Genomic DNA, 20964 nt, shown 5'->3' on the forward strand with positions numbered 1-20964 from the left:
GGATGGTCTGGGGGCAAGAGAGGAAGCGGGGAACCCATTCAGGAAGCAAGTGCAGTACCGTGCAGGACAGAGAGGGTAGGAGATGGCCTGGCTGGGGGAAGGTGCCACTTAGACCCCTTAAAGCTGTTCCTTGTATGCTGGTCACTGCAAGCGAGCACTGGCACAGGAGTCTCAAGTCCCAGGCCTAGCTCTGCTACTTGCTTTCTGTGTGACCCTGGACAGGTCACTTGCCCTGGGTCACCTCAAAGAAAGGTGGTGTCCACCTCCTGGAGATGCTGGGAGCACACACTGTAGTTATTGGGGTTCTACTATGAGCTGGTATCAGGCAAGAATTAAAGCCGCAGAGAAGACAGGAAAGGTCCCTGGGCTCTACTGCAAGGAGTGTGCATCGTCCCAGGGAGGGGGGCCAGGCCAACACCAGACTCCACAAAAGTCGAGACAACTGCAGATGGTGATGAGTCGTAGGGCAGAAAAATCCAGGGCTTCACAGTGGAAGGTATGACTGTATTTTAGACTGGGTGGGGAGTCCTTTGGGAGACAGAGCTGAGGACTGAAGGGGCCAATTATGGGAAGAGTGAACGCAGAGCCTCGGGTGGATGGGATCTGAAGCATACCAGATTCAGCAAAGGGGCCGGAGAAGGAAGACAAGAAAATGAGGCAGGCGGGGGTCAGATAACCCAGCATGGGAGTTAGAAACTTATTCTAGGAGTACTGGGGAACCAGTGAGGAGTTCTAGAACAATGGGTGGTCAGTGGTTAGGCCTGTCACAGGTTGGGTGGCTGGTGGCTAAGGCCTCCTCTGTGGGAGACCCAGGCCCAGCACCGAGAAGGTTCCAAGCACGTTATCTGCACAGGGATAGTTAAGGACTTAAGACAAGCCTTGGCCACCACCTGTTGTATTTGGGAAGGGAGGTTCAAAATGCACTTAAACAAGAGGCCCAAGTTCTGAAGAGGGTGTGGGGCCTCTTGCTCAGGTTCATACATGTAAGTCAAAATCCCCCAGACTATTCCCCTGGCTGCAGGCTCCATACAAATAAGATGTAAAATACAGTGTAGGGGTGTGTATGTGTGTGTGTGTGTGTGCGCGCGCGCGCGCGTGCTCGCACCCAAGTGTGTGTTGGGGGGGAGGGGTGTGTGGTAGAGTCAGAGCTTTGCCGGAGCCCAATCCTGCCCCCGCCCCCAGGCAGTGAACACGCTGACAACAGATGCAAAAAACCGTCAATTTTATACAGTTTGTGGTTCAGAAGCAACGATATGCAAAACGGTGGAACAGTGTGCCGCCCCACCCACCTGGACATGTCCACTCCTGTCCCCCAAGGGGCAGAGAACCCAGGACCCCTGCCCGGCAGGACCCAACTTAGTTACAGGCCCCTGGAAGGGGCCAAGCCCTTAGGGGTCAAGGCCGGGAAGGAGGGGGCCCAGCACCTTCAGCCCCTTCAGGGGCCCGCTGGTTAACTGGGACGGTGTGTATGTGTGGAGGGTAGGGGGACTACCGACCAGAGGCCATTTCTCCCCCAGGCCAAAGGTGAGGAGCAAGTAAAGCTGAGGAGAGGGCTTCGTGGGACAAGGTTCCTCCCCTCCAGAGGGGTTTTCCTGGACACCCCACAAGGCACTACTGACCCAGATGTAGGATGAACGCCCCCAAACCTCTCCCAACCCAGGCTTGCCTGGTTCTCCCTGCCCCACCTCCCACTGTGGTTTAGGGGAGGAGGACTAAAGGGATCTGGGGCCCGCAGAGACAGCCAGGCACCAGCAGCCCAGCTGGGGCTGGCAAGGGCCCTCTCCCGCTGCGCTGGGCTCCTGGAGTCCCCTCGGCCCGGGTGCCCGCCCCCCCACCCCCTTTCTGCACTGGCTGGATCGAATAAATAAATAAATACCTTCCCCGCCCGCCGCGCCCCTACAGCTGGCTCTCCTCCTCCTCCAGCGAGCGGTTGAGTCCGGGGATGAACTTGAGCAGCCGCCGGCGGAAGCTGCGGTACTTGGCTTTGCGCAGGCCGGGGCCGCACAGGGCCTGCTCGCGGGCCTCAGTCCAGAGCGCGCCCGGCGCCCCGCCGCCGCCGCCGCCGCCGCCGCCCCCGGGGCCCGCGCACCGCACGCTGGCGCTGCGGCTCAGGGCGGCCCGGGGCGCGGACGCGGGAGCCTCGGCGGGGCCCGGGCCGGGCGCGCGGGCGGGGGGGCGGCGGCGGCGGCGCGGGCGGCTCGGCGCCCCCGAAGAAGCACGTGTGGTAGACGGCGTCGTCCGTGTCGCCCCCGGGCCGCCGGGCGGCCCCGCGGGGACCCCCGGGCGCGGCCAGCAGGGGCCCGAAGGGCAGCGAGCCCGGGAGCAGGCCGGCCCCGTACAGGCAGGAGCGCACCGACTCCAACGTGTCGTAAATGCTCGGGTCCTTCACCACCAGGCCTGCCAGGGCAGAGGACACGAGGGCGGGCGGTCAGAGGGCACGGGGAGGGGACCTCCGCTCCTTCCTGCTGACCAGACGTGTGGCCCCTGGCCTAAGCCCCACTTCCCTCCCCTGCAAAACAGGATTCCACACTCAAGTCCTTAGGAGGACCACGGGAAACACAAGGGCCCCGGAAAGTATCTGAAACTGGCTCATTGAGCCTTGCTGCTCCCATCTGTGAAATGGGATGATACTAATGCTTACTAGCACAAGGCTATTGTGAGAATGAACTAAAAATGTGTGTGCAGTTAAGTAGCCCAGGGCAGTGTTGTGCCCGAAGTAGTAGCTCAACAAACCTTTCTTCACTTTGGCCAGGGAAGTAAGCCCCTCGTTCTGGGGTGGAAGCATGGAGAGGGGTATCAGCAGGGGCAGAAGGGGCCCTTGGCACCCCGAGTCCACTCACCATGCACCAGCCGCTGTTCTTGCACCATTAGGGACCTGTATTCTCCCCACTTCTCGTACAGGGTTTGCTGCAAGAGACACCCCCCGCCTCACTGTCAGGAGCTAGCAAGAGACAAGCAGGAGGTGGGTATAGACAGACTGAGGGGTCAGGCAGTACACAGAAGAAATCTTAAGGTTAAAAGCAGGTTCAGACAGGTAAATAGGCCCCTACAAAAAAAGAGTGAGGCCTGGGAGGGCAGGGGCTTGGGCAGAAGAGGGTGGAGGCGGAACATTATCTGGGCTGCTTTACCTTCAGGTACTGCAGACGGGCCTCCAGTTCGGCCTTCCGAATGGACGTCCCATACAGAGTTTCCAGCCTGAGGAGGTTGGGGAACCAAAGGCTGAGTGAGCCCACAGGCCGTGGAAACACTGAGAGAAGCTGAGCTCAGGAACCCTCAGGGACCGCGGCACCCGGACATACCTGAGGACGTTACCAGACGCTTTAATGATGTCAACGATCTCTCGATGCCGGATGCCTTCCACGTTCAGGCCATTGACACTGGCGATGGTGTCCCCTGCCAGGCAGAGAGGGGGGTCACCATCTGTTCCTTGTGGCATGATGGAAGAATTCCAGTCCCCTACCCGAGCCGGAAAGGGTCAGGGTAATAATCCCACAGAACACTCCTGCGCTCCCTCCCACCACTCCTCATGGTTGTGGGGAAACCTCCTCCTGGCCCAGCACCCCAGCGCAGGGGTCAGGCCCTCCTATACCTACACCTTCACCCCACCTTCAGGAAACTGTCCCCAAAGGCTGAGCCCTCTCAGCAACCCTGGGCTGCCCCTGGAGCTGGTTACTTCTGTCTAGCCCACAGGCGGTCCTGAGACCCAGCCAAGACAGGAAGGGGTCAGGATGAGTAGGACACAGCTGGGAACTGACACTGGCCCCAGGCATGAGAGGCCTCAGCTTCTGAGACCCTGTGCCACCGCAGAACCTCCTGACTTCAGGCAGGCAAGCCACCATCTCTGAGGGCCCATTTCCCATCTGTAAAACAGGGGTGTGGATCCCTACTGTGGCTACTTTGGGGATCAGGAGGGAGAGTGGATACGAAGGCCTTTTGCAAAGTTGCGGTACACCACTTGGCTACCAGGGGCTGCTGGTAAGTGGGCATGGAGGTGGGGGCTTAGGGAAGAAAGTGGTGATAGAGTGGGGGAGGTGGTCAGTTCATACAGTCTCAATCCCCTTCCCGGGACCAGGGGGCTCTGGATTTGGCCAATCCCAAGGGTCCCCTACTGGAGGCACCATATCATTTCCTTGCTAGAGGAAGTAGCACGGGTCCCCCGAGTTGGGCCAGGTCGGGGCGGGATAGGCCCTGATCTCCAACATCAAGCAGACCGAATGGAATGTTGCACCTTCCCCAGCTCCTGCCCTGGGCTGGATGACCAGATTGCCAGGAGTCAAAACACCAGCAGCAACATCTGCCATTTATTTACCAGGCCCTGGCTCTGTGCCTAGGGAACCCCTGGGCATGTTATTGCCCCCATTTTGCAGATGGGACTGCTTGATGTCACACAGTAAATGGCAAATCTGCCTCGATCCAAAGCCTAGATTCTCTCCACTCTTCTTTTTGGCCTTCTCAAAACAGGAGGAGGAAGGGGAATTGATTTCGGAAGAGATTTCTCACCCCCTCTGCTTGGGAGTGAGGTCATACCACCTTCCCGGAGCCCTGTGTCCTGGGCTCAGACCTCACCTGGTGTGAGCCCAGCCAGCTGGGCAGGGCTGGACTCATGAACGCGGCAGACAAAAGTCACCATTTCCACGCGCTGCTCCTCCCGGTGGTGAAGGCCATAAGTCTGTAAGAGACAAGGGGACCATCAGCCAGGGGTGTGGCAGGGGCCAGCCATCCCTCGCTCCCTCTGTACCCAGCTTCTCCCACCTGGATCTCAAAGCCGAAGGTCTGGTTCTCCTCCTTCTCCAAAGTTAGCACTTTCCTGCAAGGGGACACGGGGGCCATTTCAGGACTGTCAGGATTAAAAGGAGCTTGGTGGTCCCCTAGTGTGGCCTTCCACTGATGTTGGGGTCTGCTCTAGAACACCCAGGCAGGGCTCACGGTCTCCAGCGACAACTCACTCTCATCACAGGTTGTTGGAATGCCTGTCCCAATCCCCAGCCGAAACCAGCTTCATGGAGCCACAGAGAATCAATCTAGCCTCCAGTGCAGGGAGGCACTGCAAATGGCTGGGCCCCAGAGGGAATGGACTCCCAGAGCTTTTGAGCCACTCCTCCAGCTTTCTAGTGAGCCCTAGAGTACCACTCACTGACTTGCTGAGGCCCCAAATTCGGCCCCAGCCCTGAGCCTCTCTACTCCGCAGCCTTGGGGAGAGGGCTGGCCCCACCCTCGGAGGCCAGTCACGAGGCTCAGCCCAGACCACAGCTGCTCCTCCCAGCTGCAGCGGGCCAGCCCACCAGATGTGAGGCTGGGGGGAGGGGAGCCTCGAGGCCGCCCCTTCCCGCACTGAAGGCCTGCCCACTGGACACAATGGTCTGGAGCCGCTCCAGATCCTCGCCTGCTGGGGGAGCCCAGAGTTTCCTCTGCCCACCCCCACCCCCTTCCTTCCCGCCCCGCCAGAGGCAGAGTGAAAGCAGCCTCCAGAGGCCTCTTCAAGTCTTACAGCCTCGGAAAGGCCCTTGAGACCCAGGCCCACAGCTCCCAGCCTGACCCAGATGCCCCCCCAATGCTGAGAAGCAACTCCCAGCCCTAACTTGAGCTCCTCCCCACTGTGAAGGGAGGCCTTCCCCGCTCTGTGTGTGTTGTGCGTTGGGCTGGGGAATAAGGTGACTGAAGTTATGTGTTACCCCAGTGTTCTCTGGGTTTCTTCAAGTGTTGGCAAACTTTTTTCTGCAAAGGGCCAGGATAGTACGTATTTTAGGCTTTCTTTGCGGGCTCCATTCGGCCTCTGTCATATATTGTTCTTTGTTGTTATTTTTACAACCCTTTAGAAATAGAAAAACAACTCTTAGCTCAAGGGCTCAACGGGCCAATCTGGCCAGCAGGCTGTAGTCTGCTGATCCATTTTAGAAGCCAGGCCCCAATCCGCATGAGACTGAGCAACGTGGGGCCTGAGGCCAGTGCCTACTTCTGCCCTCACCGCGGATGCTTCCAAAGAGGGCCACCGCAGGAGGGGAGCAGCAGAGGACTGAGCTCCTGGACGCAGGGGTCGCCAGACTCCAGCAGCCGGGCTAGGGTCTGGGCCCCGGGGCTTGCTGGGGCCGGGAGAGCTCAGGGGAGCCCCGAAGACTTCCACTTCTCCACCTCCCAGATCCAGATCTCCTCAGGGAGGGGTAACTGGCAGGGACTGGGGGTGGCATGAGGAGCACCTGATGACTCAAAAGTCCCTACCTCCTTTCTCTGCCACCCCCTTAACACAGCCCACACCCCCACCTGCCCCTCACTCTTAGTGAGGGAAGCATGCTGAGAGGAGAATGAGTCCCCCTGGGCCGAGAGCTATGTTGTGCTGCCGTCCACAGCCACCCCAGCAGCTCACCCTTGTGGACCAGGGCAGGGGCTGGGGTGCTGGGGACTCACCGCTGCCGTTCAGGACTCTGGCCGAGATTCTTCCAGCGGAGTCCTGAGCCCTGCGTGGGAAGACAGAGAGGAAGGAGCAGGTGAGAGAGGGACTGTCTCGAGCAGATGCTGAGAGTCCTGCTCTGCGAGGTCCCTCCCCTGGCCTCCAGCCCTGGACACAGCACCTCACTTCCTGTCGCCTGCCTGTCTGGTCCCAGTTCCATACCTGCTTTGGTGCCAGTGTAACTTTGCTGAATGCCCCTCCAGCATCACTGCCCAGAGTTCTCCCTCAGGCTCTACCGCATAACTGAGACTGAGACTGTGGGGACACATCAGTCCTACTGGGTTCCAGATGCAGGAACTGTCTAAGCACTGTGCTAGCCCCGGGGGGGGGGGGGGGTGGAGACAAGGGGGACTCATTAATCTAGATAGAATAGCCTCTACCCTCAGGGTGTATGTCTGCAGGACTCAGACCTTTCAGACTCTAAAAGCCGAGGCAGGGGCTCTTTCCAGATGTTCCCAAAGAAGGGCAGGGGAACCCTGGACTTGCCTACCAAGGTACTCCAGAGACTACCCCCACCCCCACCGCCACTGGGCATCTCCTCCTATTTTCTCAGTCGTAGACAGTGACTTGGGGGAGCTGGGCTCAGAGACCCAGGTCTGGAGAGCCGGCAATCCCAGCCTGAACATGGAAAGTCAGGGGACAGTAGGGCCAACCCTCCTCCCCCAAACTACAGGCTGTTTCAGGGACCAACTGTGGATCCCAGCTGCAGGTTGCCCGCTGCGCCCAGCTCCACCTGGGTTTCTCCACGTTGCCATATATTTTGTTGCTCTCTGGGACAAAACAAACAAAAACCAGACCTCAAACTTGTCCTTAAGTCTCACTATACTTAGGAGAGAGATTGAGAGGGTTTTTCTTGGGGGGGGGGGCGGTCAGAGTTGAGGGTTCCTGCCTCCTTGAGGCCCTGGAGCAACTAGTATCTCTCCTTCCCTAAATTATTGGTCCTTGGAAGAGGCCTTGCCAGACCAGCTCTCCTCCCACGTGCCCTCAACAGCCCAGGGCCTTCCTGGTCGGTGCCCTAGTTAACCCTCCCCCCCAGGCTGCCCCAAGACTAGGAAGAGAAGTGAGCCCTCTTTCTCCAGAACCAAATACTGGCCCCAGGGGTGGGGGCAGTTCCCAAATGGGCCGGGGTGGAAGGACTGGGCAGCATAGAGAGAGACCCCTTTGTCTTTCAACCCGATTTTCATAAAATGCAAATTCTCAACAAGCTGTTCATTGTATGGGGGGGAGCCAAGGGCGGGGGGGTGGTTGCTGAGCGGGGAAAGGCCACCAGCCCCTTCTCCTTGACCTGGGTCTGTGTCCCCACTTCTGAGCGCTCAGGTCCCCCCAGGCCAGAGGAAGAGCCCCGCGGAGGGGGAGACTCAGAGCGCGGGCGCGGCTCGCATCCTTCCTGCCCCGCGGGCGCCCTGCGACCCCTCCCACCGCGTCCGGTCCCGGCGAAGTCCCGGGAGCCGTGGCCTCGCGCCCCGCACCTCCGACGCGGGGCAAGGCGGCAGGCCCGGAGCCCAGCAATCCGGGCGTCCCCTCGGAAGGGTGAGCTCTCGGGAGTCCGCGGCGCCGCACACATTTCCTCGTCCACCCGCCTCCCTCTCCCCCCGGGGCTCTGAGACCCTCAGCGTGTCCCGGCGAGCGGCGGGACCGCAGCCCTAGGCCTCCCCGCTCCAACTGGAGCAGCCCAGGCGAGGGGTCCCGGGGGCCTCGAGATACCTGGGCACGGGGGGCGGGGCACAGGGGTGCTGAGGGCCAGATGGAGCGAGCAGGAGAAGGGGGTGCTCGGGGAGGAGAGGAGCGAGACGCGACGGCGGCGCGTGGGGAGTGCAGTGGGGAGCCGCCGAGATCGGGGGCGGCGTGGAGGCGGGGGCCGCGGCGGGGGGAGGCTTGCGCCTTTGGAGGAGAGGGCCGAGGAGACTGACCGAGGGAGAGCAGGTTCTGAACGTGTGGGTGGGGAAGAGCGGGCTGGGGAATTAGGTGGGGGACGCGGTGGCCCCCGAGGAATATGTTGTGGGGTCAGAGGGCACAGATGCGGGATGTTGAGGGGCTGAGCAGGTCTCGGGGAAAGGACGCCGGAGGGTACCGGGAGCTGGGGGGCAGTGGGAGTTGGGGGGGTGGGGACGCACCTTTCGGCGGGGCAGAGTGCCCCCGGACACGGCGAGCGCGCGGTACAGCTCGGCCGGGTGGTAGTCCTCCAGCGCCGCGTACAGCTCGTCTCCGGGGGCCCCAGAGCTGGCGGCTGCAGCACGGGGGCCCGAGGCCGGGGTCGGGGCTGGAGTGGAGGGAGCGACTGCCAAGTCGGGAGCCCGAGCGCCGGGGTCCGGGGCGGCCGCCGCCTCCTCTTTCTGCTGCAGCTTCCTGAGTCGGCGGAGGGTCATGGCTCCGGCGCCCGGCGACCCTCGCAGGCGGCGCTCGCTCCGCGCGGCGGGGCTGCCAGGGGCTCGGGGATGCCAGCCCCGCGGGCCGCGGGTCGCTTCCCTTTATAGGATCGGCGAGCTGGGCGGGCTGGGGGGCGGGCGGGGAGCGGCCTCGGGTGGCCTCGCCCCTAGAGCGGCAGGCCCCGCCCCCCAGGGGGCCGCTGCCCCGGAGCCCCGCCCACAGCGTCCGACGCCCCGCCAGGCTGGGAAAGTCTAGGGACCTGAACACTCAACTAGGGCAAACCTCCACCGAGGAGGGGAGCAGGACATCCTTGGGCGGGGCGGGGCGGGGCGGGGGTCTCCTGTGTGCGAGAGGAGACTACATTTAGAGATGGATGGCTTTGGCTTCGGAGATTCATGGAGAATCTGGTGGTGGGGGTACAGAAAGGGGTCGTTGTAAGGAGGTTTGGACGCCCAGGGAAGATTCTAGGCGATCCAGGGGGCTGTAGGAGACTTTAGGCAAGGGAAGAGTGGCGGCAGCGCAGTGCAGGGGCAGGGGTATGGACAAGGGGAGGGGTGAGGTCCCAAAGGAGGTTAGAGATACCCCTGACTGTGCAGAAGCCCCCGGGGAGTGAGGGCCAAGGATTTCCCCTTTGCACAGCTGCCCCAGAAGAGGTGAGAGAGGCTCCCTGCCCTTCCCTGGCAAGGGGAAAGGGAAGCAGTGGAAACCCAGCAGCCGTGGGTGTGGGCGTAATTCTGGCCTGTCCCCTCAGAGGGTCAGGAGTCGTCCCTCCTGGATAAACCTTTCCCCAGCTCCTGATGTTGGAGCTCAGACACCCCTTTTCCCAGCAGAAAGATCTTAACTCTGTGTTGATTCACGGGGAGGGGAATGTGTCTGAGCTGAGTGGGAGCTTAGGGCTGGAGGGTGTGCTCCACCGTTCTCTGACCCCGTCTTTGGGACCATTCCCTCAGCAACCCCCCACCCCCGGCTGTGTTACCGTGGCTGCCAGGCAGTGGGAGAGACTGGGATGGCCCAGCTGAAGTCTCTGTCGTCAGAGGTGCCCAAATAAGAAGTGAGAGGAGGAAGTAGAAGGCCAGTCTTGGCGTCTAAAGAGCAGCTAGCCACCACAGGGCGTCAGCACCACAAGCTGGGGGCCTCCTCATCCCACCATTGGCCACTAAACAGAGGCTGGGGAGGTACTGTCCCCATCTGTCCCCTTCTCCTCCAGTCGTCACAAATCTGTATTATGCCTTTACAGCTGATATTTATCGAGCAGTTACCATGGACTGTCCACACTGCGTGCTGTGTTACATACATGTCTTAACTCACTTGGTCTTCCTAACAACGCTATGCAATCGGGACCTCACAGAGGAGGAAACTGAGGCCCAGAGAGGTTGAGTAACTCACTCTAGGCCACTGAGTGGCAGAACTGAGACTCGAACCCAGGCAGCCTGGTTCCAGAGCCTGCGATCCTAACCCTATGTGATGCTGTCTCCTTCAGCTCCCCATTCACCCTACATTTCAGCCCTGCTCCGGGCCAGGTGCTCGCTGGGCACTGGGGTTACAGAGGCTCTGGGTCTGGTTACATGGTCACATGCTGTGTTCGAGGGCCAGCATGAGGAGTAAGGAGAGGCACGTGGCCATATCTACCTGGAGAGGCCAGGAAAGGCTTTCTGCCTCCTGTCTGTCTCAGTCGGCGCGGGTGGGTCTGTCTCAGTCTCTGTGCTTCCATGTCTCCTTGACTCGTGTCCCTGCCCCAGCCCCAGGCCCCTGGGGCCCCAGCCCCTACAGGAGGTGTGGGTGGGAGGGGTGCTTTGCCACCCTTCAGTAATTAGCACAAGTCCAGATGGCAGGATGCTTGTTGGGTGGGGGTGGGGGGGCAGAGGGTGGATTGGGGACTGCTGGGAGCCAGGAGCTAGCTCCCTTAGTACCTTCCCCTTCCTCCTCCCACCTCCCCCTTGGCACCACCAAGTGGCCATCAGCTGAGGGGCCGAGGGGGTGTCGGTGGGGAAACATGGGACTGTATTGTGAAGCATGAGCACAGATGGACCCCTGGACCGTCTGCTGCCTGCTCCTGACAGACGGCATCTGTGGTGCGGGTGGGGGTGCGGTGGGGGATGGGGAGGCGAGAGGCGATGGTTTCTATTCTCTTCACTCCTGTGGCTATCCCTGAAGGGACCAGCAAAAGCGCACCTTGCACAGTCTCTTGTGGGAAGAACCACTACCCCAGCTCTCGCAGAGGGTGACCTGACAGACACGGCCTTGTCTGAAAGCTGGACAAGTGGACGCCTCGGGCACACGGCACCTGTGTCTCAAGCCCTGTTAAAACATTCCTCCTTCAGGCTGACGTGCAGGCCGTCTGCCGGTCAGTCTGCCTTTCTGCCTCCGAGTGAGGGCACAGCACCAGAGAAGTGAAGTTCACACAAGTTTCCCCCTCCTCCAGGCAGAGCTCCAGAGAACCCCAGAGTAAGGGTGGGCCCAGGAGATGCAATTTCTGTGAGGCTCATTGCACGATTTCCTCAAATCCTGGAACTGGAGAGCTGGAAAGGAAGGGCCTCATGGCCCGGGTGAGATACAAGGCGGTCCAAGCACTCATTGAATGGAGGAGGTAAACTGAGGCCAGGGAGGAAAGATGGCGGCAGGGCAGGCACTAGAACCCACTAGATCCAAGGTCTCCTGACTCTGAGGACTATTTAATTCAGCTGCTAGTAGCTCCCCTGAGAGCTCAGAGATCTGTGCCTGCTTCCTGCTCCCAATCTCATTAGTTTCTCCGGGGAGGGGATGGGGAGCCCAGGACGCCACACTACGGGGTGGTGATGCCCTCTGGTGGCCATGTGTCTCTTGCTGGAGAATCTTCAAACGAGAGAGAAAGGCTGTCTGGTTAGTGCCAGACTCCACCTGGAATCTGAGCAGGGTTTACGGAGCTCCCACATCTCCTCTCCTGCGCCAAGAGGGTCTGTGTCCCACTGAGATGCCACGCTGCACTTTGGTCGCCGAGTTCTGGAGTCTCGCCGCTGTCACAGTTCGGAAGTTATGTTTTTGCTCTCCCCCAGAGCTGCTGTGCCGCAGGTAAAATTCAACAGAGGGCAGACAGCGGGTGGGCCTCCTCTGTGCCCTAACCTTCACATGCCAGACACGCGGGGTCCCTGCAGCTTTGCCTTCTCCCACCCCCCGCAACTTCCTCTTAAGCCTGAGTCTCTTGTCTAGCATCTGTTCTCCCCATCCTATCTTCCGCAGCTCCTTAAAGCTCGGGGGTGGCAGGGAGGATGCGGAGGGGGGAGCATGCCGCACGCTGCCTGCAACTGCGTGCTAGGACACCTCCCTCCGGGAGGCCTCCTTGCAAAAGCCCCAGGCTCTGGCTCCTCAGACATCTGCACTCAATCTGTATCTTATCCCCGAGCCAGTCAGTCTTTCAGAATGAGCTCCCCAGCTTTGCTTACTTTCGTTCCAGCTGCCTTGGCTCTTGGCTCTCGGGATAGGGCTTGCTGTCTGTGGCGGGGGCTCCGCTCATGGACAAGGCCCGAGGAAGACCCCTTCTCTTTGGGACAAGCCCCTGCCTGGATGCCTAACAGTCACCAGTGCCCGGTGGAGGAAGTGGGGAGGGCTGAATCCTGTCCCCACCGACGGGCTCAAGCTCTAGGGTACCATCAGGAAGTCGGGGCACTTGGGGCAAGAGCTCCAGCAGCTCAGGCCGCTCTGGAGTCTAACTCAATGTCAGCTCCGGCTTCATCATTTGATCCCAGAACTGGGAGGAAGAGTAAGAGGTCACTGAGACTCCTCTCTGGGTCTGATGCTGCTTCTGAGCCGGGGAGGTGGGAGAGAGAGGGCCTGGGACTCAGCCGGTGCTCTGGTCAGGAATGAGGGCCCGGGCCCCCGCGTGCATGACACGAGGGAGGCAGAGACAGCCAGTGGGCAGCTGACTGGGCAGGGAGTGGTGGTTTTTCTTAATGGCTCTTATTGCCCAAAAATTTCCACTGGATAGTGTCTGTGTGTGGTGCTGGGGCCCAGGGGAGCCCAGCAGCCGGGAGGATCCAGCACAGCCCACAGAGCCGATTCTGGGGGATCTGGGAATAAGGGCAAAGCAGATACGGCAGTTTATTTGTGTTGGATACGGGTGGCCTCTGGGTCTAGTCTGGCCAGAGGCCGGGGACCACCTTGCCTCTTCGGTGGGGACGGCAAGGTGTCTCCGACTTAAACAGGTGAGACTGACAGAAGGGAGGGGTAACTCCCCAGCTTTCCTCACAGCATCCACACGCTGCTGTGAGGACACAGGATACATGTTACTTTACCCCGCCTCATTTCAGAACGTGTAGACAGTGAGGGCGGAAAACGGCAGTTCTTAGGGCCTCGGACACCCCAGCCCTCCTCCCTCTTGGCGCAAACAGCTGTCTGGTGGTTCATCCCCGGTTCCCTCTCCCAGGGGACGGTGTGGTGCATCCAACTGCCCCCCCCAACTCCAAACTGACTTTTTCCTCACCTGACTCCAAAGTCAGCCCCCCTCTTTTCCCTCTCAGTTCGCATCTGGTTATGCCCCGAACCTGTGCGTTCTACCCATCGTCTCTCCCTTTCCTTCAGCTGTTCCCGCTCTCCCAAAGTCCTGGCGGTGTGATCTTCCCCAGCACAAGCAGATCACCTCACTCCCCTGCTAAAACCTGTCCGTGGCCTGTTCCCTCCATCAGGACGCCGGAACCTCAGAGAGGTTTTAACTTATGGGCCACTCCACATAAGCATGCTACTGAGAAACATTCGGAGACTGAGCCAGACTCGAGAGGACAAACCGCTGATTCGCACAGTCTGAGGTAGCTGTCACGGGTGATGGCCTTGGTGGCCCCCGGGATGAAGTCTTTTTTGTCTCAGCATGTGACAGCCCCAGCAGACTCCCTCATGGTCGCTCTGGCTCCCTCGCTCTAGCCATAGCTGAGGACATCTGTGGTTCTTGAATGATGACACACTTTTTTTTTTTTAAGATTTTTATTTATTTATTTGAGAGAGAGAGACACAGCGAGAGAGGGAACACAAGCAGGGGGAGTGGGAGAGGGAGAAGCAGGCTTCCCGCCGAGCAGGGAGCCCGATGTGGGGCTCGATCCCAGGACCCCGGGATCATGACCTGAGCCGAAGGCAGACGCTTCACGGCTGAGCCACCCAGGCGCCCCGATGACACACTCTTTTTGACTGAAACCCTCTCCTCTCCTCAGTCAGCAGGCTAATGCCTACAACAAAATAGAGATGTCACCTCTCTTGACCCCAACTTACTGTCCTGTGCTCCTGGGGGATTCTGTATCAACCCCTATCCTAACATGCACCTCACTCCACTGTGGTTATCTATCTGCTAGTCCAGTCCACCAGCTAGGGAGCCCCTGGAGGGCAGGGATGCATGGGGTTCCCTAGGCACCCCGTCTGTGCTTCCATGACATGTTACATATAGTTCCATAAGGGGACTTGCCAGAATCTGCCTTATTGTTCTTTCTGTACAAACCCTCTCTCTGCCTTGAAGGGCAAGGACCATAGACTGTTTGTCTTTGCATTCTCTCTGCGTTACACGTTAAGGTTGCTCAACAAATCAAAGAGAGCCAAGTCTATCCAATTGTTCAAGGAGCATTCCTAGGTGGACCCAAGGCTCTCGGCCATATTCCTTAAATCCCAGCCTGTCTTGACTGTGGGATGCTCAATGACTTCCAGAGTGGTGTGCCAGTTGTTTGGTTGAACCTGTCTAGATGTTGCTGTGAAGGTATGTTTTAGGTGTGATTAACATTTAAGTCAGCAGATTTTGAATAAAGCAGATTACCCTCCATTACGTGGATGGGCCTCATCCAATCAGTTGAAAGCCTTAACAAACTGCAGTCCCCTGAGGAAGAAGGAATTCTGCCTCCAGAATGCCTTCGGATCCAAGACTGCAACAACAACTCTTCCCTGGATCTCTAGCTGTCACAGCCTGATTTCAAACAGGCCAGCCCCCACGGTCATGAGTCACTTCCTTAAAATATCCATCCAACCATCCATCCATCCCATTGGTTTGGTTTCTCTGGAGAATCCTAGTACACCATTCCTGGCTTGATCCAAAGCCTTTTCTCCCTCCCGCCACCTTCCTTATGCATCCCTCGTATGTTCCTGAGTGTCACTTGAACTCTACTACTTTAAATTTTGTTTTGGTTGTATTTCGCAAGCATGTTCTCCAGACTGTAAAGATCGTAAGACAGGACCTGGCGGGGACAAAAATTCACAATGTGTGAAACAAAAAAACCCCTAAGTGATAGACTAGTCAACATCATTCAGGTCTCCTGTGTCATGGGCCTTACAAAGGTGAAACTTCCTTAGTAACCTTCAAGGGCACACAAAGGGGTACCACAACGGTTGCCATTCTGATTTGCAAAATGCTAAAGTTGAAGCTGCAATCCACAGCCTAGGGCATTTTAGGTCCATGCCCGGTGAGACGACTGATTCTTCACAGGATGGCTTTTTTTTTTTTTTTTTTAAGATTTATTTATTTTGAGAGAGCGAGAATGAGAGAGAGAGAGAGAGAGTACATGAGTGGGGGAGGGTCAGAGGGAGAAGCAGGCTCCTCGCTGAGCAGGGAGCCCGATTCAGGACTCGATCCCGGGACTCCAGGATCATGACCTGAGCCGAAGGCAGTCGCTTAACCGACTGAGCCACCCAGGCGCCCCCACAGGATGGCTTTTTAGCGGGGTTGAGATTCCCTACAAGCCACTTCACCTTTCTGTCGACAAAGAGATGCTACAGCCACAATACTGCCTTGCCACTTCAGAAAGCTATTCGGACTTGCGCTGTTGTCTCTGTCCACAAATGAATTATGGTGAGGCCACAAGGACAATTTAATTAGCAGCTAATCCAGGTTACTGGAATATGTGCCAAACTTAAAGCCAACTTCTAGAGGTGAGTTACTTGATTTTCTCCAGCCCAGCAGTCTCAGGTGAGAGACCAATGGAAAACTCTAGATAACAATCAGAATTTTTATTTTTTAGATTTTATTTTTAAGTAGTCTCTACACCCAACATGGGGTTTACACTCACTCAACCAGGAGATAAGAATCGCATGCTCTACCAACTGAGCCAGCTGGGCGCCCCAACAATCAGAATTTTTAAATACTGACAGGTTGGAGCCAGGAGCACATCCTCGGGTAAAATTCAACAGGGCAGGGGCGCCTGGGTGGCTCAGCCGTTAAGGATCTGCCTTCAGCTCAGGTCATGATCCGGGGTCCTGGGATCGAGCCCCGCATCGGGCTCCCTGCTCCGCGGGAAGCCTGCTTCCCCCTCTCCCACTCCCCGTGCTTGTGTTCCCTCTCTCACTGTGTCTGTCAAATAAGTACAATCTTAAAAAAAAATAAAATAAAATTTAACAGGGCAAACATGTAAGGTCCTGCACTTGAGGTCAAAATACCAGCTTCCCGTGGACGGGATGAAGGAGAAGGTGGCTAGGCTTCACTCAACCCATGAGATGCAGTCCTAGGGTCCTCGGATGTGACCCGCCGAAGTCAGGCACGGTGTGGTTCGTGTTCCAGCCTGCGCTTCAGTTAATGCCTGGATGGGATGCTATGTGTCCTTCCGGCCCCAGGCTCTTGCGAGGTTCAGTGGCATGGCGGAAGAATATGGGACCATGTGGGCAGGACAGCGCACAGACGCAGGGGCCAGTCTGTGATCAGACACAGTGAGCTACACGGACAACTTACTGACTTCTCTAGCCCTCGGTTCCTAATCCACAAAGGAGGGTGGGGAGAGTAATGCCCACCTCATAGGCTGTCTGAGGTTGAGGGCAGTGAATATACATCAAGCAAATTTTGCTGCACTGCTTAGCACAGAGTGTCAACTTTAGTCAACAACGCTAACGGATGGTAACTGAAGGGACTTCACAGGGACGAGAGAGTAACTGCCCTCAACCGTGGAGAAGTCACCCGGAGGCCGCCTGGCCCCACACGAGGAGGGCTTGCTACTGAGCAGATGGCCTGCAGGGGAAGGCGTGGGCCTCCCAGCACGTGGCAGGGGGCTGCAGGGGAGGCCAGTGCCCAACACGGATGGAGCAGGCGGCCTCCAGGGCCCCAGCTACACTTGAGTGTCTGTGACCCCGAGGACTTGCCATCTGGGGTTCCCGTGGCCTAGAGAAAGGCATTCACTGCCACCCACATGCTGAAAAGCCGAGCAGCCAGAGATTTCCACCTCAAAGTCACCTAAGTGCCCCCAATTCACATTTATTCTCTAATCGCCAAGGGGGAGAACAGGAACCCAGCGGAGCTCTCGGGCTGCCTTCGAGACTATGTGGTTGGTGACGCACCAGGATCGAGACCCTCTTTTGTGTAGAGGAAGAGGCTAAGAGGCAAAAGCAGATACAGACAAAGTCCAAGAAAAGATGTGTGGTTTGCCCCCTGCTCCCTCGCACAGGCCAGGCCAGGCCGCCCCCGTGTGTCAGGGAGGAAGACCCCCTGCGTCCGGACCAGCTCCTCTTCCAAAGACGTGACTGGCCGTGGCAGGTGCGAGTGGGAGGGTAGCACCACCACCTCGGAACGTCTGCCCCCTGCCCTCGCCCCCGACGAGAGCTGGGCAGTCAGTCTACACACACGGAAGGCAGCGGGCACCAGAAAAGCTCTGTGAATAAAACTTTAATAATGTACAGCAGAAATTGGACAGGCTCATTCTTATATTAAAACAAAAGATTTCCTATATTACAACTTATTTACATTTGCATACTGAAGAGGTAAAGTGTCTAAGTGGCTATTTTACAGTCCTTTCTAATAAAATGTACAAAAACAAACAGAAGTACCGAGAATGCCGTTCGGGGGCCTTGATGGCGACGTAAGAACGGGCTTGGACTTGGTCTGTGAATCCAGAATCCAGAGGTGCAGGTAGCCCTATGGATCAGGGTTAGCCCCAGGGGCCAAAAACCACGGCTTTAGGCTTTAGTTTCTCCCCAGCTCTCCCAACTCCTAACTCTTGGTGTTCAGAGTGGTGGGGATAGGGGTGGGGGCTTCCCAAAAAACTGCTCAGTCTTCCCCAAGGTGCGGTGAGGCCGGAAGGGCCCCCTGGGGGACAGGCTAGTGGCTTGGGAGTCCCTGGGTCGAGGAGTGTTGGCAGATCCCAGAGGCTGGTTGTGACTGGGGCACAGGAGTCTAAGTTCCATCACCGCCTCTATCCTGCCAGGTTCTGCTGCAGGGCAGACAGGCGGGGCGGGGGGGGGGCGGGGGGGGGGAGAATCAGCAGGGGTGGGGAAAGAAGGTCCCCCTAATGACACAATTGGTATTCAAGGGAAATTAGTCAGTAGCCAGTAAATTGGCCCAAAGGGTGAGGTGAAGATCTCCTTTAATGCAAGGAAAGAAGCAACACATCAAGAAAATAAATAGGAAGACCAGGAGCATTTGGGAGACCCATGTAAGCAGGGAGACTCGCCCCTCCTCCACAAGCTTTGGCAGAGAATCACTGGGCTGGAGGCGGGCATGCTCTTAGGCTGCATACATCATATGCCTCCCCTGGGGGCAGGAGGGGGGCTCAGAATGAATGCAGTGATTTAGGGTCTCACTGCCCACCACCGGGCTCTTTGGGGTGGGGAGGCATCCTGCTCCTCAGTGGTCTTCTCTAAGAGCAATCATTCCAGGCTCAAAAGGCTCTCAGAACCAACTATACAAACTTCTGGTCTTGAAACAGGCACCCACCAACCTGAATGAGCCCCTTCCTCAGTGCTCCAAGAGGGAGACCCACGTCTGTCTTGCTCACATCACGTATCCCAAGCGCCCAGCACGGGGCCTGGCACACAACAGACACTCAGCGAACATCCGTTAAATAAGCGCCTGGAGGAAAAGGCGCAACCAGCTGAACAATGCACAAAGGTCTAGGGCCCTGATGCAAAAACCACTCACAGAACTGGGGGCTGGGGAGGGGGCGCACAGTGCAAGAGAGACTAACCTCCAGGGCAAAGAGGGAGGAACTCTCGCTGCTCAGTGAGAACAGGCTCAGGTGCAAGGACAAACATTTCCAGTGTGATTAAGCTATGTGCGTTTGATTGGATTTTTTTTTTTTTTTGTCGTTGTTTTGTAGGAATTTCTTTAAAAACAAAGAGATTGAGAGGTAATCATCACATAGAGATGGTTTTCCTTTTATAAAAACTTAACAATATTAAAAAAAGTTAAAATTCAGATCCTTCCAATAAAATTAAGAAAGGAAGGAAGGAAAAAAGAAAGAAGAAAGAAAAGAAAAAGAAAAAGGAAGGAAGGAAGGAAAGAAGGAAGAAAACAACCCAAAACACTCCAGTTTAAAAGTTATGGCTTCAAAGTTATGATATACCTAAGAGATGCTGAGCAAACCACCACCCACAACCGTGCTTCTAGACGTCATTAAATACTATACTCAGGTTAAAAGAACAGATTTGGCTCGGGCTGTTCCCTTTCATAGGGCCCCTGAAGTGGGTGCAAATCTCACATCTTCCCTCCACCGTGATCAGATAATCCAGTAAAAGACCCATGCAGATGCCTCCCTCCCACCCCCGACTCCCTCCCCACTCCTTGCCCCCCTCTCCCTTCCCCACCCTAAACCCATCACCACCAAAAATATACACTGCTGTGTCCAGAATCTGGGATATGAAAGACAGATGTGACATTCCAATCTGAGTCCCAGGATGTGGGCTTAAAATCCCTTGGCCCTTCCTTGATGCCGTTGAGGACGATGCCCTTGGGCTGGCTCATTTCCCACGGTTGCCACTGACCGCAACACCCGAGACTTCTGCCAAGATTCTCTCCCCGCCCCCCCACCCCCCGCCTCCCATTTGGACCCCAAAGCCTCGCCTGACAGGGACAACTGGGCCAGCTTTGGTTCCACAGTCTGAAATGGAGGTGTCGACACAGGGGCGGGTGGAGCAGCCTGCTGGGCAGGGAGCCCCACTGTGGCATGGGGGTTCTGGGGTTCATGGCCGGGAGAGAGACCTCTGGGAAGGGCACCGGGGAAACTGGCTGCTGCTCACTACAGAACAGAGACACCAGCACAGAGACAGCATGACCACCACACCCCCGACCTGCACATGCACAGAAAGCTCAAGCAGGTAAGTGCGCACCGACACACACACACACACACACACACACACACACACGTGTAAGGGCGTGGCACAGACCAGGCACAACAGGGGACACACCTCGGCACATGCGCGCGCGCACACACACACACACGGCTGGACAGACAGGCGGCAGACCCTGTCCCCACTGGCGGTCCCTCCAGATGTCCGCGGGAGGGAGGAGGGGAGCCCGGGGTCCAGAGCTGCCTGTGAGAGGGGGCTGTACTTTGCGGTGCCTCTGGGCCACCTCGGAGTGCTGGGGTTGGCTGGTCCCGGGAGGAAAACCCTCAGTGCTGCTGGGCACTGGCGACACTCGGCCTCTCCTGGGTCCTCCCGGCCACCCGCCAGGTGCCCCGGGCTTTGCGGGACTTCCCACCACAGCCAGTTCGAGTTGTGGCATCGAGTTCTCCACACCGTTGGCTCTCAGAGTCTCCATGCCGTCAGGAGGTAAATATAAAAGGTGTCTGTGTCTCAAACCCAACATGGGAGTGAGGGAGTCTCCCGGGCTCGGTCCCTCTCTCGGGCCAGGGCTCCTGGCCGCAGAGGGCTGGGCAGAAACGAGAGGTAGGCCTCCATCGTACGCTCAACAGGGCAGCTGCGTGTGTAGTTCCCGCCGCCCGGGGCTGCGTGCAAGGGAGGGAGAGGCTTAGATCTTCACATCTTCCTGCACGCTGAGCTGTGAGAGGGTCTTCTTAATGCGCAGAGCGGTGAGGCGGGCCGCGCCGTTGGCGTACCAACACTCCCGCATCATCTTCCCCATCACCCGGAGTGCCTGCGCGGGGAGACGCAGACGGCGTCAGTCCGAACCTCGCCCCGGGAGGCCTTCCTGACCACCTCCTCGGAGCCCACGGACTGCTATGCAAGTTTCCCTCTCCGCCTGGCCCTCCCTTCCTCGGGGGGCCAGGAGAACGCCGTGCCTGGCGAGGGGAGGCCTGCCCTGCAAGTGCACTCAGCCGGCCCGCCACCGGGGTGCTCTGGATGGGGCTACCCGAAATAGCCAGGGCTCCGAAAACCACCTCTGTCAGGCTGGAGAATCCATTTGTGTGGTTCTGTACTAACTGTGTGTTTTTTTAAAGTAGCCCAGGAACCAGGCACAACAGGGGCGCACCTTGGCACGAGCACGCGCACGG

General features: G+C 58.0%; 2 protein-coding genes across 8 annotated transcripts in view; both read right to left on the reverse strand.

The window, feature by feature from the left end:
* Window positions 1-1205: 1205 nt before the first annotated feature.
* On the reverse strand, window positions 1206-8903 carry TAMALIN (trafficking regulator and scaffold protein tamalin). The gene is given in 9 exon segments (XM_045873394.3): window positions 1206-2176; window positions 2178-2397; window positions 2841-2907; window positions 3129-3195; window positions 3300-3393; window positions 4567-4669; window positions 4753-4807; window positions 6403-6452; window positions 8560-8903. Coding segments are annotated over 9 exon segments (1188 nt in total). The 5' UTR covers window positions 8812-8903; the 3' UTR covers window positions 1206-1896.
* Window positions 8904-17384: 8481 nt separating this feature from the next.
* Window positions 17385-20964, reverse strand: part of ACVR1B (activin A receptor type 1B) — a 34462-nt gene continuing 30882 nt past the window's right edge. For all 7 annotated transcript variants that reach the window (XM_045873399.3, XM_064591224.1, XM_045873396.3 and 4 more), the window contains one exon: window positions 17385-20606. In XM_045873399.3, coding sequence (XP_045729355.1) covers window positions 20481-20606 — 126 coding nt within the window. In that variant the 3' untranslated portion in view covers window positions 17385-20480. The remainder of the gene's footprint in view (window positions 20607-20964) is intronic.

Source organism: Mirounga angustirostris, unplaced genomic scaffold, assembly GCF_029215605.1.
Source record: "Mirounga angustirostris isolate CCGP_5_RB_7025 unplaced genomic scaffold, mMirAng1.0.hap1 SCAF_5, whole genome shotgun sequence".
Classification (NCBI taxonomy): Eukaryota; Metazoa; Chordata; class Mammalia; order Carnivora; family Phocidae; genus Mirounga; species Mirounga angustirostris.